Source organism: Cupressus sempervirens, chromosome 2 (assembly GCF_028749045.1).
Source record: "Cupressus sempervirens isolate cs-2001-9-10 chromosome 2, ASM2874904v1, whole genome shotgun sequence".
In the NCBI taxonomy this organism is placed as follows: Eukaryota; Viridiplantae; Streptophyta; class Pinopsida; order Cupressales; family Cupressaceae; genus Cupressus; species Cupressus sempervirens.
Genome location: NC_143119.1, coordinates 603409945 through 603426457, shown reverse-complemented (window position 1 = coordinate 603426457; position 16513 = coordinate 603409945). Strand labels below are relative to the sequence as shown.

Sequence of the window (16513 nt, the reverse complement as noted above, 5' to 3'; positions counted from 1 at the left end):
CTGACAATCCTAGGAATAGAGAAGTGTCATCAGCAAATTGAGCATTTAGCAATTCCTCTCCATTAGGCAAGGAAATACCTTTGAGTGGTGCCCCCAGTTCCTTATCCCTCAATATGTAGAAAAGTGCATCTGCTGCAATAACAAATAACAGGAGGGCAATCGGGCACCCTTGTCTGATTGATCTTTCTAGCACAATTGGTTCCGATAGGCAACCGTTAACATCTATAACACATAGGACTTTCACCTAGTTGCAATATATTTCTGGGAAGCCAAAAGCTTCTAGCATTCCAATCACAAAATCCCACTCAATCCTATCATATGCTTTCTCAAAGTCTAACAGCACCATAGCAACATCTTGTCCATCCTCCTTAGCCCAATTCAAGGCTTCCCAACTAGTGATTAGATTTCCCAAAATATACCTACCTTGGATAAACCCTGTCTGAGTCTGGGAAATAAATTTGTTTAACAACCCCGCAATCCTGTTGGCTAGAGCTTTAGCTAAAATCTTTTATGACAAGTTCAAAAGAGTTATCGGTCTCTAGTTCTTGACTAGAGAACTATCTCCCTCTTTAGGTAACAACTTAATAACTCCTTGGTTTGTACTACCTCCTAATGACCCTTTCTTGTATGCTTCTTTGTATACCTCCAACAATTCACTACAGATCCAGCTTTTTTTTTCTTATAAAATTCAGCAAGGAACCCATCCAATCCAGGTGCCTTTCCATGTGGAAGGGAGTCAACAACAGCTTCAATTTCCCCCACTGATATATTCTTACTTAAGTTCACCTTTTCCTCCTCAGAAATCTTGGAAGGAATGATCTTAAAGCACTCACCCATCGCAATTCTACTATCAGAGGACTTTTTGAAGGGAATAGCTATTTGTAAAAGCTAAAGAAGGCTCCCTGAATCTCCTTAGGGTCATTACAAATTCTATCCCCAATAAGAATATCGCTAATTCTCTCCCTTTTCTGTTTTTCTCTAATGGTGTTAAACAAATATCCTGACCCCTTATCACCTTTGTTAATCCAGTTCATCCTAGCTCTAATCCTTTGCCCCTAGATCCTATACCTCTAAATGCAGCTCAGCTGATGCTTAATATTAGCCAATTGCCACTCCGTCTCTTCATCCCTTCCTACCCCTTGCATTTCTTTCTCTACCCACATCAACTTCTTCTGCCAGAAAGATTCTTCTCTGTTCCTGTCCATCGCCAGTTTCTTTCCAATGACTTGAAGGAGGTTCCTCCAGGTCTCCACCTTCAAGTTCCAAAGATCAATAGGTCCCGGAGTAGGATTGCTGAACCGAAGGATTTCAGAGACCGTAACTATAGCTTTAGTATTCTCAGAATCATCAACGAGCGAAGAATTCAGTTTGAAATTATTATGCCTCCTCTTCGGGGCATGGTCACTCCCAAGGGCCTCTATCCTACAATTGGAATAGATGGGAGAATGATGAGACATCGAAGCTGGCACCACTTGAACCGGAGCATGACTCTCGTGTTGCAAGAATTCTATAGATGCAACATCTCCATACATCCTATTGAGCCTACAATAAACCCTCTTTTTACCAAACTAATTATTACACCAAGTGAACCAAATGTCTTGAAACTTTCCATACATATTCTCCATAGGATCCACCAAATTGAATTTCCTTTTGAATTTGTGCCAAAAATACATTTCATTACCCTTCCAACAATGGGCTAAATCTCCAATCTTATCCGTCTTGTGTTCCACCATGTTAAAGTCTCCCATAACTATCCATGGAACTTTTGGCAAATAATCACAACATCACTCCCATAGTTTTATTCTTTCCCTATAGTCATTAGAAGCATACACATTACAAATGCCGAAAACACTACCTCCTTCTTTGACAATAACCCAAATTACCCTCTAACATACTGAACATCCATGGCTCACAATTGCCTTCTCCCATCTAGGATTAATAAGAATAGCTACTCCTCCCTTCCCTCTCTCATGGTTAGAGTGAAAACCTATCGCCTTGTCCCACAGAAACTTCAACATGGAATATGCTTGAAACCCTGCCACCTTAATCTCTTGTAAACAAATAAAATCTTTATTCTTCAACTTATTACACCATCTCCTAACCAAATACTTCCTATCAGGCATTTCTAACCCCCTAACATTCCAACTATGTATATGTATCATCATGTCAATTTTGAGGGGGTTTTTGAACTTTTACAAAGCTTATTGATACAATCTGGAAGTCTTCTCCTCCCTCTACCTCCTACAATACCATAACTCTTCTCTACTATTTTTCTTTTCTTCTTAACCACCTCCGTAAACTGTCCTTCCGCAGCCGTCTCTTCCAAGGCTACCGACTCAGGTGAGGAAGGAGGGGCTGTCTGCAACAGCAACACTTCCTTATTTCCTCGTTGGATCATACCAGCTTTCTCTTTAATAGAAATAAGAGCTAGTTGTTGAGCATTTTAGAACAGGTCTAAAATTAATGACCTCCTTGGGGGTCTCGGATTGACCTCCTGGTAGAGAGGAAGCTACGAGACCAGGAGCAAGCTCCAATCCTTCAACGTTAGCCAGAACCACCTCGAATTCTTCTTCAAATAGGGGATTTGACAACGACAAAAATCTGTTATTTAATGGGATGTCGATAGAGCTATCAACCTGATGCTGAATATCTTGCATTGCTTTGGGACTGTCCGACCACAGGCTACCAGTCTCCCTAGGCTGACTCACATTACCCATAGTCTCCTTAGAGACTAAGCCATCACTAGTTTTATCAGTAACTGGTAAACCCAATGGCTCTTTTCTGTTGACCACATTGAATTTTTCTTTATGAGAGGGCTGAAGACTTGGGCAATCTTTTTTAGTATGCCCGTTATGCCTGCAATGAAAGCAAGCACTCAAATTTCCCAACAGGGCTATCTCGCAACAATATTTTTCTCCTTCAAGTTCTAATGAAATTCTATCAGGGAATTCATCTTTTGGGGCCAGGGCCAAAACAACCCTAGCGTTGAGACGAGGTAATGTAACTCTCAATTGCTCAACCTGTAAAACCAAGCCTAAAGGCTTCAAAATCTGTGGGATAAACGGCCAAAATTCCACATTCAGATTTTTAATTTCTACCTAATTCGGTGGGGCCATAGCCACCACCTTATCAAATTCACCCTTTGGAGACCAGGGATAAACCCTAAACACCGACCTATTGACATTCCAAAACCTTTTTTCCAAAACTCTTTTTTGCATGTTATGATTCTTAAGGAAAATAACAAATAATACCTTCTGAATCATTCTACAGTAAGTCACATAAATACCAAGTTTTAAACCCCACACAGTGGCGAGCCAATCATCAATAAACTTCCTCGCAGGCAAAGCATCTTTATCCAAGCAAACGAAAAAAATTGCTATGCTTTTAAGCCTCGACCTTTCATTTAAAATAGCAGACACCATGTCCACACTATGCTTAAGCAAAACACTTTTAAACATTGCGGCTGCCGAAATAGATGGGGAACTTTCGGCAATCACCTGTTTGAACGACAATTTTCTTCCACCTTCGCCCTCATTAACAGCTGCCGATTTAATAACCCCATGTTCTATCGTACCTCCACCCATGTCATTCTGCGTGCCGATGGCCTTCCCTCCGCCATGATTCGACCCTCCCATTGCACAAGCAAACTAGGTTGAGGGCAAAAACCACACTTAGTAGAAAGGGCACGAAATGGTGAAACAATACCACCCAAGCCGGGGGACAAACAAAAGCAAGCGAAATTAAAGCAAGTGCCACGCGGACAGTGCACTTGACATAGGATGAAACACATGACGCACAGATCACACAACAAGCATACACCAAGCAGGACATCAAACAAACACGTGGCTAGTTGCAAAGCCCATTTTTTATAATTTCTTAGGTTTTGGAATTATATCGATTCTTGTTAAAACTTGATATTGCTTCTCCTTTGAGAAATATTGATCAGTGATTCTGCAAAGATATATTCAAAAGAAGACAAAAACATCTAGTGCATGATTTGTGTTTGTCAAAAAGACAAATGTTCGGCTTGAAAACTAGATGCAATATGAAAATATCATATGGATACAACACACAAAACATGAGTATTTTTCTTGTTTATCCACTACTTCTCAATAATGATCTCTAATATGGAATGCTTGGATGTGTTTGTTATGTATTTGAATAATTTCTTCTTGGCTTTAATTGTATCTTTCTGATATTTACTTCATATTGTCTAAGCTAGTAACAATATAGAAATGGTCCTATGTCACTGAATGGATATTCACCCAAGTTTAATAGTCCATTGTATATATTTTTACATATAAGTCTGAATACATATTGTCACTTGATTTTTTGACAAGAAGATTTCATTCTTTGCAGGGGAATAAATGACATTTTGGATCTCCACATCAGAAGAAAGAAAAATTCTGAATGGGAGCAAATCACTATTCCATCGAGGTACCTTTGAGCAAAAAACGATCCTCTATGTTAATTTATCTCTAAAAATGCAATATAAATCAAGATTTGCTTTGTGATCTACAATTAAAATATGCTACGTTGCTACACTTTAAGGTTACTTCAAATTAAATCTTACCTATGATGCAGCACCCAGGTATCTATATGCAGTAATACATTCTTCAAGATGAAACCAGACATAAAAACATAGATGAAATACACAGATTTTGAAACTCACTGATTTCCCATTCACCGACCATCCTTCTACAATGTTCAGCAGCTTCTTAAATAACTAAAAACCCTTGAGACTAGAATAAACGAAAAATTACCTGTTTGGGTGGAATTTGCCATTTTTGATAACCTTCGAAATAACTCCTAGAAAGCTGAAAATTAAACGAACTTTCTTTAATCCCTGACAAATAAAACTGCCAAGTAATCTTCGAATTTGGAAACACTCATTCAAAGTTATTACAATGAAACAAGACTAAAAAAATAGAAAAAATACGGACAGCTAATTTCAGAGGTCTAAATGGATTTTTTGGCTTGCAAAAATAAATTCCAATGGTCACCATCGAGTAGAGCTGAATTGAAAACCAATTAACTCCTATTAGAGCCACCCTAAAAGTTTTAGCGAAAACCCACATTTGAGTCAAAAGTTATAACCCTCGGAAGTCCTTGCATCATTCTCCCCTACACGTAGCTCCTGCAAGTGACAGTTTGCAAATTGCTGCAACTTTGTTGGATCCAGCTGCATCACTATCCACTTAGTTAACCATGTACTCTATGTTTCTAGTAACCCATCCCACTGTAGCAAATATCTGTTGTACTGATCAAGCCTTGTGGATGTAGTCTATTTGTATAGAATTCTGACAATCTTTTCCTTCTTATTAGGAAGGTGATGTTGCCAATCCACTGTTTGTCCATCATCTATCTCATGAACATCTCTATGGAATGCATACAAATCAGAAACATTAAACACAAGAGAGATGTCTAGATTGTCTGGTAAGCTGACCTCGTAAGCATTATCATTAATCTTCCTAATGATTTTGCAAGGGTCAATATTTTTTACTTAAACTTATGATATGTGTCAATTGGGGACCTCTCACGTCTCAAGTAAACCATCACCAAGTTACATTCAACAAATATTTGTTATCTTCTACTAGCATCCACAACAATCTTGTAGCCCTCATTATCGTGTTGTAACTTTTGTCTGACATCTTGTTGGAGTTGTTGAAGGTGTTCAACAAAAGCTACTCCATTGTCACTAATTTTGTCTATCAACGGCAGTGGAATGAGATCTAGAACACCTTGATCTATTAACAAAACTATTATAAGCAAATTTTTCTTGGGGTAGTACCAAGTCCCACTATTTGGACTTCTCACCAACAATGCAATGTAACAAATTTCCCAAACTCCGATCGACTACCTCTGTTTGCCCATCTATTTGAGGATGATAGGCACTACTTAAATCTAACTTGGTCCCCAATTTCCTCCACAAAGTTCGCCGAAACTGACTCAACAACGTCTGAGAAGAATAGTTCAACTATTCTAATTGCATCATTTGTTTTTCTACAAGCAATAAATTGAACCATCTTTGAAAACTGATCAACAACTACAAAAATAGATGTGATGTTCCAGTCAAAAATAAAATAAATAGTCAAAGCATTTTTTATGGGCCGATTGATTTAGTATATCTCGGACCTATTTTTATTTTAATTGTTTTCATAGGTGTTGTTGTTGGCTATCTTTGTAAATCCTCGGGAGTTCCTTCAAAGAGTATTTTAAGCATGGCATGTAGGAAGTAGTTGTCATGCGATTTGGATTATGTTTTCTTTGTAATGCGAATTCCAATTGGGATTCTTTATTGTTCGCCATATCGTAAGTGAAAGATCTTGCCCACTTGGCTATTTCAGTTTCAGTGGGATTCAACCCTCTCCGTATTCCGTCTTTGTATTACTTGCTCGGATCTGGCAAATCTGCACACCATTCTTGTTTGCAATTATAAATATAGTTTGATGAAACTTCATCAATTCTATTGGCATCCATCTCTTTATAGTGATTTGGGGTGTATACATATTTAATATCATTGATTTACAACATTTCCGTATGTTCATTGGTGTAGGAGGAATTGGCAAACTGCACCCTAAGAAGTATGACATCCACTGTATGGTCTCACTACACGACAATCTAGCCCCACCATAATTTCAAGAAGCACCTCCACCTAACAGCTCAGTCATGGCTACCATACGGACATCCTTCTTAGGTCGTATGGAAAACTTATTCTCTCCTCTCTGTATGGGATAGCTCCACCCTACAGCCAAGTAGTACACCCTTCATCATACGGTCATGCAGTCTCCATGATCCCACCGTACGGTTGTCAACTCATCTTATACCGTATTGACATTGTTTGATTGTGTTTCGTGGTTTGTGAAGCTTACTTTTTGGTTTGGGTACTAAGCAACGTGTAGTTAGGAACAAAACATTATAGTAGAATCATTACTTCGCTGAGTGTGGGGAAGACCCAACAAAAAATCCATACTCAAATCAGTCCATGGTTTAGCTAGTATTGGTAAACGCGTGTATAAGCCTGTATCCTGCGAATGTCCTTTAACCACTTGATAGATTCTACACCTTGCCGCATATTTAGTGATATCCCTCTTCACTTTGGCCAATAATACTTATCTTCAACTAAGTTTATTGTGTTGTCCTTTCCAAAGTGCTCAACCATCCCACCACTATGAAATTTCCTAATAATATTTTCCACATATAGCCAGCTCGTATACATAGTTGTTTCCTTTTAAAGAGATAACCATCCTATATAAAATAGTCACCTTTCACATGATCTGACTTACCAAAAGATGAAGCCTTTAACTAGTCTGCAATTTCCTAGATATCATCATCAGTCTCATCTAAAGTCTTATTAGCTTAAAAACCAATGACTTTAGTTTCCATGGCAGTTAATAGTATAGCATGCATGCTTAAGCTTAAGGCATCGTCACCTGTTTTTTTTTTCTAAACTTATATCCCAGTAAGAAAGAGAGCCACTTGGTATGCCTATTATGCTCAACTTTTTTTTCTGTGTTGAAGTATTTTAGAGAAATATGATTAGTAAACAACACAAACTGTTGTGGGACCAAATAGTTTCTCCAGTGCCTCAATGCTTGAACAATTGCATTAAATTCCAGATCATAGGTAGAATAATTCTTCCTAACTTTATTCAATTTTTCACTAAAGAAAATTACAGGCTTTCGCACTTAACCAAGAACAACACCTGCTCCAATATGGGAAGCATCACATTCTACTTCAAATACTTCGTCAAAATCTAGAAGTGCAAGTATAGGAGCCTCAGTTATCTTCCTCTTCAAAAGCTTGAAAGTTTCCCTAGCATCTTGTGTAGATGCAAATTCCCTTCCTTTGGTGCAGTCTGTTATAGGTGCTACAATGCTACTAAAATTTCTAATAAACTTTTGAAACAAAGTTGCTAACCCATGGAAACATTTTACCTCTTTTATGTTGGTCAAAAATGAAAAAGCTTGAAAAGGTCAAACTATTTTGCATGAATCTGCACTTCTTTATTTGCATAGAGATTCTATTCTTAGCACAACCAAGATAACCTTGAGATGTTGTAAGTGTTCTTTATTTTTGCTAAAAACAAAGACGTCATCAAAATAAACAACCACAAACTTAACAATTTAAGGTCACTCTATAGTATTCATCAACCGCATGAGTGTACTCAGTGCAATAGAAAGCCCAAATGGCATAACTGTCCATTCATACAAACCATCTCTTGTCTTAAAAGTTGTCTTCCTTTCATCACCTTCCCAAATGTGGATCTGGTGATGGCCACTTCACAGAGCAATCTTGCTGAAGTACTTGGCCCCTACTAGTTCATCCATCATGCTCTCTATACGAGGAATAGGAAATTGGTACTTAATGGTAATCTTATTAATTGCTCTGCTGTAAGTGCACATGCTCCATGTCTCATCCTTATTAGGAGTAAACAATGCAGGTACTGCGCATGGGTTCGTGTTTTCTCTAATCAAACCTTTTTGCATTAGTTCTGTTGTTTGTTCAAATCTCCATGTTGTGTTGCATTCTTCCAATAAGCTACTTGATTAGGCATAGTTGCTCCACGAATCAAATCAATATGGTGTTGGATATCCCTTTTTGGTGGTAGACTATCAGGTGATTCATCAGGCAATTCATCAAGCACAACATCAGCAAACTCCTCTAGTACCGTTATTGCATCAGGTGGCACTAATTTTTCTTGTTCTTCTCCTCTTTTTACTACTAGTGCATAATAGCATCCTATTACCTTCAATTTTTTGACAACTTCCTTTGCAGACAAGATGGTCTCGCTCTTCTCTTCATCCTTAAGTGGCAAAAGAGTCACTTTAGAACCATCCAAAATGTGTTTGTGCTTTTCTCTCCATCATGTATGATTTTCCCGTCATACTACCATGGTCTTCCCAACAATATATGGCAAGCATCCATAAGGATAACATCACACTATATCTCATCCTTATAGAATCTCCCTATGGCAAACCTGGCTAAACATCTTTTATCAATAGCGACTTCATTTCCTTTTTGAAACCTTGCAATACAGTAAGGACAGGGATGCTTCTCACATTGTAAATTTGGTTTCTCTACCATTTTGCTAGACACCATATTCTCACAACTACCCCCATCAATATTAACTTGACATACCTTTCCACTTGGAGTGCATGTAGTTCTAAAGATGTTGGTTTGAAGCCATGAATCATTAGAGTTATTTGTAGGAACTTTTTCCTTTTCTAGGATGATCATCGATCTCCTCAGTATGAGAGTTTCTCCCATGTCTAGTGAAACTTCTTGCTCTTCCCCTTCTGTCTGAACTAGGATCACTCTAGGTTGTCTTCCTTGATTTCTTTCTGGCATGGTTATAATCTGAGCACTCAAAGGCTCTGTGTCCTTTTCCACACCTGAAACAAGTGAAAGGCCTTCATTTATTTTCCCAACTTGTTCCACTACCATAACCTCGTCCTCTCTAAAACCCCTTTCCTCTTTCTTGGATTTTAGGATCTTGTCTGGTGTATACATTTTTCCCAAATCCTTGGGAGACTCTCCTCATCCATAATTAGAACCTCCTCAAAATGAAGTTGAGGAACCCCTTCTTCCTCCTCAATTCCCCTGACTGCACTGTCTATTCTTCTTTTCCTTAGCCTTCAGAGCCAGTTGGTAGCCCTCTTCCGTGTTGTTAACACGGTGTATGCTCAACTTATCTTGAATGGAAAATTTTAGGCCATTCATATATCTAGCAATCATCTGCTTACCATCTTCTTGATGCTCTATACACATGGATAACTTGTAGAATTCATTTGTGTACTCTTGTACAGAGGACAAGTTCTTCAAATTTTGGAACCTGTGAAAGATGGTTTGTGAATAATCTATAGGTAAAAATATTTCCTTTAGCTTTTTCTCCATCATTTTCTATGCTTTGATCTTTTCCTTTCATTTTCTTGTTCGTTCCTTTTGGAGATGATCCCACCATATCATTGCATTTCCCTATAATTTTGTGCATGCAAACTTCATTTTCTTTTCCTCTATCATAAGCGTCCAGTCAAAAAAAAAATCCATCTCATTTAGCCAATCTATCAATACTTTTGGCTTAAGACTGCCAGCATAGTCTGAAAAATCAATCTTGATACCTTCATTCTTTCCTTCTAAGTCCCTAAGCACTCTATCTTCATAACTCATTTCTTCCAATTGCTCTTTTGCATTTTCTTCATTTTGATTAGCACCTCTTTGGCTTGCCCCTTCATTTGATTCATCCCCTCCTTTTATTTCTTGGTTGTCCAATCGTTTTGTGAGTTATTTGACTTGCCTTTGTAGACTTTTATCATTCTTTACATTTGAGTAACACCTCTTCCTCTTCCTCTCCTAGCCATCTTCCTGCTCTGATACCAAATGATGTGACACCCAGGTATTTATACATAGTAATACATTTTTCAGAATGAAACGAGATGCAAAAACATAGATGAAAGACATAGACTACAAAACTCATTGGTTTTCCATTCATCAACCATCCTTCTACAATGTTCAGCAGCTTCTTCAATAACTAAAACACTCTAGACTAGAAGAAATAGAAAATTACCTTTTCAGCATATTTTACGAATCTTGGAATTTTTCTTTTTTTGTAACCTTCAAAAATAACTCCTAGAAAGCTGAAAATAAAGCTTAAGATAAACTTTCCTTAAACTATGACAAGTAAAACTGCTAACTAATCTTTGAATTTGGAAACACCCATTCAAAGTTATTACGACAAACAAAACTCAAAAAATCAGAAAAAGGTACAAAAGCTAATTTCAAGGGTCTAAACATATGTTTTGGCTCTTAAAAATAAATCCAAATGGCCACCAATAGAGCAAAGCTAAATTGGAAACAATTAACACCTAATGAAGCCACCCTAAACATTTCAGCAAAAACCCACGTCCAAGTAAAAAATTTGTAATGTTCCTGTTATAAAATAAATAATTAATTAAACCTTTGTTAATGGACTGATTGATTTAGTATATCTTAGACTCATTTTTTGTTGTTTCTATAGGTAGGTGTGGCCGTTGGCTATTTTTGTAAACCCTTAGAAAGTTTCCTTGACGAGTATTTAAGCACAACATGTAGTTAGTAGTTGGTATGCGATTTGGTTTATTAATTCTTTGTACTACGAATTCCCGCTGGAATTCTCTATTGTTCATCATTTCGGAAGTGGAAGATCTTCCCTACTTGGCTAATCCGGTTTCAATGGGATTCAATCCTCACCCTATTCCGTCTGTGTTACTTGCTCGGATCTGGCAATTCCATGCACCATCTTTGTTTACAAATACATCTATCTAGATCGATCTTTGATTGGTTTTCAATACTTGCATTTGCATTATTTGGTGTTTTCTAGCCAATACATTCAACTTGTTCGGCATCTCCATCTGTGGCGAGGCAACACGTGATCATTCTCCTCCCTCACTCCAACACACTTAGTAACCCCTTCGTACATCTTCAACTCCACCGTACGAACTGCTTTTCCTGCACTGTACATCCCCTATCAACCATCCTGCACGACCAAGTCATCTCACTACTACAGTACAGCCTCCTGAAGCATATCGTATGAACATCATTTTGTCCCCCAATACCACACCATATGGCATCAAGTCTCGACCATACGCTATCCACCCCACTCAACCATACAGACTCTAAATGCATTGAACAGGCTAGCCTATACCGTACAGTATCCTGACCGACCGTGTGGCCTCCCGATCAGGTTGTACAACCTCTTCCGCTAGCTCCCTCAATCAAATTTCTTTGCAATAGACAGGAAATAATGGTACAAAGAAGGCATAGGGAAAACAAGATCATTATAATGGTATTAGAGCCAATCATCTCGCTATCTTATGGATAGTGAATGAGAGTTTATAGTCAGAAGAGAAGAAGATCCCATTCAGTTGATAGAATGACAGAATAAGAGCCCACTGTTGCTGAACTCATGGCAATACTAAGAGATTCTTGAGGAATCAGGTGCAAATTAATGATATTCAACAAGTTCTAGAAGAAACTCTTAGGAAATTGGCAGATAATAAAATATCCGATGAACGAAATGGTCACAACGCAAACTTAGTATCAAGTAAGGCAAACCCTCATCCAACTTGCTCTCGATCTTCCATGTAGTTTTATCCCTTCATAGAAGAAGGTACCACTCAGAGGAAAGTAGACAACCTTTGAGGAAGTTCAAGGACAGTTGAGAGAAGACTAGAAGAATGCAAATTTGGAGGAAGATATATCCAACAAAAATTACATAGAACTGAGAATGAGATATTCCATTGGCAGAAACCGAGGATATTCTAACAATGGTCTTAGAAGAAAGTTGAGTAAGGTAAATCTGTCACCATTTGACAGATCCGGGACCATATCTATTCAAACATGGGTAATGAAGGCCAACACTTCTAATTTAATCCAATGCTAGAAGAAGAAGCAATCAAACTTGCAACACCACACTTTGAAGGAGTGGTGTGTAAATGGTGGCATCATGGCACCATCATAGTAGAGCATGATCAAATAAATACTTATGCGGAATTCATTGAAAGATTGATAGATCGATTTGATGCTAAAGATCTGGAACTTAACTTCAAAGAATTAGCACAACGAGGCGAATTGGATTGGTTGACCAGTACATCACAAAATTTCAGAAACTCTCTGTTTAGGTCTCAGACATTTCTGAAAGGACATGGATAGTGCTCTTCATGGACGGACTGATAGAACCTCTAAGGGGTTGGGTAAAAGGTTTCAATCATACCACCCTTTTGGAGGCTTTAAAAAAGGCACGGAGCATGGCATTGTCATCCTCTCAAGGTTATTCACACTCCAAACCGCTAGTATTTCCAAAGGACAAAGATAACAAACCTTTGTCGAAGAAGCCTTCATTAGACGAAGCTACCAGACAAGAGCTAGGAAGGAAGAAATTATACTTCAATTGCAAGGGAGCGTTGGAGCTTGGGCACAGATGCCTTGGTAAAGGGAAAAGACACTATATTGAAGTCTTATCTGATGATGAGGACAATCAAGAGGATCTACCCACAGAAGACAACCATTCCCACAAGGACACCAAAATAGTTAATCTGAATCGTACAGAGAGAATTGCAGCAATTGTACGGTGCAGAGGAACCATCACCTTAGCTGGGAGCCTGAGGTGTACGTTATTTCGTTTATGGGGAACCCTTGAAGGACAAAGGGTAATGGTGATGCTCAATAGCGGATGCACTCTAAATTTCATAAACTCATCTTTGGTGAAACAAAGAGGTTTACCTACTAAGACACACGCAGGATTCCAAGTCAAGGTTTCCGAAGGGACACTTTTGCCCTGTAGACACCTTGTTCCCCAACTAAGTATCACCATGGCTAACAACACTGTGAGAGAGGATTTCTTTATAGTGGACCTATATGATATGGAGGTTATTCTAGGCATACTGTGGATGGAGACACTTGGTGAATACACTTAGAGCTTCAAACGGATGGACTTCACTTTAGTTGTTGATGGGAAGAATGTTGTTCTCCATGGAATGGCCAATGAGGGACCAAAGGAAGTTTTAGCATAGTGGATGGAGGCAATTTTTTGGCGTGATGACATTGCATGGGCTGCACATTGTTTCGTTTTGACGGAACCTATAAACGATAACGAACCCCTCACTGGGACGATCATTTTCAAAATATTTTCAGGATCCATGATAAAGTTTTTATATACATTCCTCCTGGCATAACCCCCCCATCGTGGGTTTGAACAAACCATCAAGTTGGAAGCCAAAGCCAAACCAATTATCACCATGCCTTACTGTCATCCCAAGAAATTCAAAGATGAGATCGACAAGACAATTCAAGAACTGCTCAAGAAAGGATGGATCTGTCCTAGCTCTAGTCCTTTTGCATCATCAGTGGTTTTAGTAGAAAAGAAGGATGGGACGATGTGCATGTGTGCGGACTACGTGCATTGAATAAGAAGACAATAAAAATCAGATACCTTATTCCTAGGATCGATGAATTGTTGGATGAGCTGCATGGGGCAATTTATTTTTCTAAAATAGATCTTTGTTATGGGTACCATCAAATCCGCATGTGGGAAGAAGACGTGGAGAAGACGGCTTTCTGCTGTCACTATGGGCATTATGAGTTCCTGGTCATGCTATTCGGATTAACAAACGCACCAGCTAGTTTTCAGTCTTGCATGAATTTCATCTTGAACAAAAACAACTACGTAAGTACTTGTTGGCATTCTTTGATGATATCCTTATTTGCAATAAAACTTGGGAAGAACACCTCAAACACTTTAATGAAGTCCTAGGGATCATGAAGGCTCAGTCCTTATTCGCCAAGCAATCCAAGTGTTAGTTCAGAATGACAGAAATATTATACTTAGGGCACGTTGTCAACAAATATGGAGTGCAGGTCCACCAAGAAAAGATTCAAGCTGTCCTGGATTGGCACCCACCAAAATCGCTCTCTGAGTTGCGAGGGTTCTTAGGTCTGTGCAATTACTATCAGAGGTTTGTAAGCAATTTCTCTCAACTCAGCGCATCGTTAACAAATCTAACTAAGAAAGACTCTTTCCAAAGGAATGAAAGAGCACAACTCACTTTTGATAAGTAAAAAAAAGCAATGAGCACTTGCTAGGTTCTTGCCTTACCTGATTTTGCATAACCATTAATTGTAGAGTGTGATGCATCCGAAGAGAGAATTGGCACGATATTCATGCAAGATAGACACCCTATAGCCTATGAGAGTCGAAAGCTTACAAAAGCGGAGCGCCTATATTCCATTTATGACAGAGATGTTGGCCATCGTGCATGCACTAACCAAGTTCCGACAGTATCTAGTAGGTGCCAAGTTTGTTGTTCGTACTGATCATAATAGTTTGAGATATCTTTTGGAGCAAGGGGATCTAAACGAAAGGCACCAAAAATGGGTAAGTAACATTTAGGCTTTTGATTTCGACATTGAATATGTGAAGGGGAAGAACAATGTGGTTGTAGATGCCCTATCAATAAAACCTGCCATTTGTTTACTATCTCAGATCTCAGCTAACTGGAAAGCACACTTATTGGTGAAATATTCCAAAAACACATTTGCATGTAAGCTAATGGACGACGACACTCAAGATGACCGATAAAAGGTCGTGGATGACATCATTTACTATAAGGATCGGATATAATTGGTGCTAAATCCAAACTGAAGCAGAATATCCTAAAGGAAATACACCACTCACCCTTGGCCAGGCACCCAGGGTTTCTCAAAACCTATAGATAGCTCAGGGAGAGGTTTTTGTGGAAGGGACTTAAAGGAGATGTATTGTAGTATGTACAAGAATGTGCAGTCTGCCAAGAAAACAAATCCAAACACACTTTACCTGTCGGGTTATCACAACCCTTACCTATACCAGAACGGAAGTGGGAAAGCATCTCTATGAACTTCATCACCGAACTCCTTAAAGTAAACGAGATGCCTTGTATCTTTGTGGTGGTGGACAGGCAGATGAAGTATGCACACTTCTTCGCCGAAACATTGTCAGTGACAGAGATGGATGGTTTATCAGTATTTTATGGACAAAATTGTTTCAGTCGCCAAGTACGAGCTACCACCCTCAAACAGAAGGACAAACAGAGATTGTGAACAAGTGGCTAGAAGGCTACCTCCTTAACTACATTTCGGCACAACAACGAGCATGGGTCAAATGGATGCATCTAGGGGAGTACTTCTACAATACCACTTATCACACATCCATCGGGATGGCACCCTTCAAAGCACTATACAGGTATGAAACCCTTTCATTTATTGACATGGTGTTGGGTAACAATCGCACACCAAGGGCGAAGGACTGGCTTCAGGAAGGGAAACACATTTTGAGATGCTTAAAGAGAACTTACGGAGGGTGCAGAATCAACAAATGATGTATGGCAATAGACACTAGATTGAGAGAAGTTTCGAAGTGGGAGACTTGCTCTATCTCAAATTCCAGCCATGCAGGCAATCCTCATTGAAGGCAAGAGGAAAAGGAAAATTGAAGCCACAGTTTTATGGCCCTTATCGTGTAGCTCACCACATCGATGAAGTCACCTATGAGCTAAACTTCTAGAAGGAAGCCGCATTCATAACGTTTTTCATGTCTCTTGCCTGACAAAAGCTGTGGGACAAAACATCGCGTTAACTGCAAACGTTCCGCCCCTCAATGAAGAAGGGAAGCTCATATTGGAACCAGCCGAGATCATTGATGTACGTGAGAAGACCCTGCAGAACCGCACTTTGAAGGAATACTTGGTACGTTGGAAACAGTTGCCGTTGGACGACACGACTTGGGAAGGTGAACACATGCTGCAGCATTCGGCATTGCATTTTCTTGAGGACAAGCAAAGTTTGGGACGAGAGGATTGTAATGTTCCCATCATAAAATAAATAATTAATCAAACCTTTGTTAATGGGTCGATTGTTTAGTTTATCACGGACCCATTTTTTATTGTTTCCATAGATAGGTGTGTTCGTCGGCTATCTTTGTAAACTCTCGGAAAGTTTC

The 16513-nt window shown here is 38.9% G+C and overlaps 1 protein-coding gene across 2 annotated transcripts in view; it reads left to right on the top strand.

Moving 5' to 3' along the window:
• The window catches only part of LOC149574841 (diacylglycerol kinase 4-like), a 313933-nt gene that overhangs the window by 231613 nt on the left and 65807 nt on the right, over positions 1-16513 (top strand). For both annotated transcript variants that reach the window (XR_016360102.1, XM_089814678.1), the window contains exon 9: positions 4360-4437. Coding sequence is in view for 1 of the 2 variants with exons in the window: in XM_089814678.1 (XP_089670804.1) it covers positions 4360-4437 (78 nt within the window). In the remaining variant the exon portion in view is untranslated. The remainder of the gene's footprint in view (positions 1-4359; positions 4438-16513) is intronic.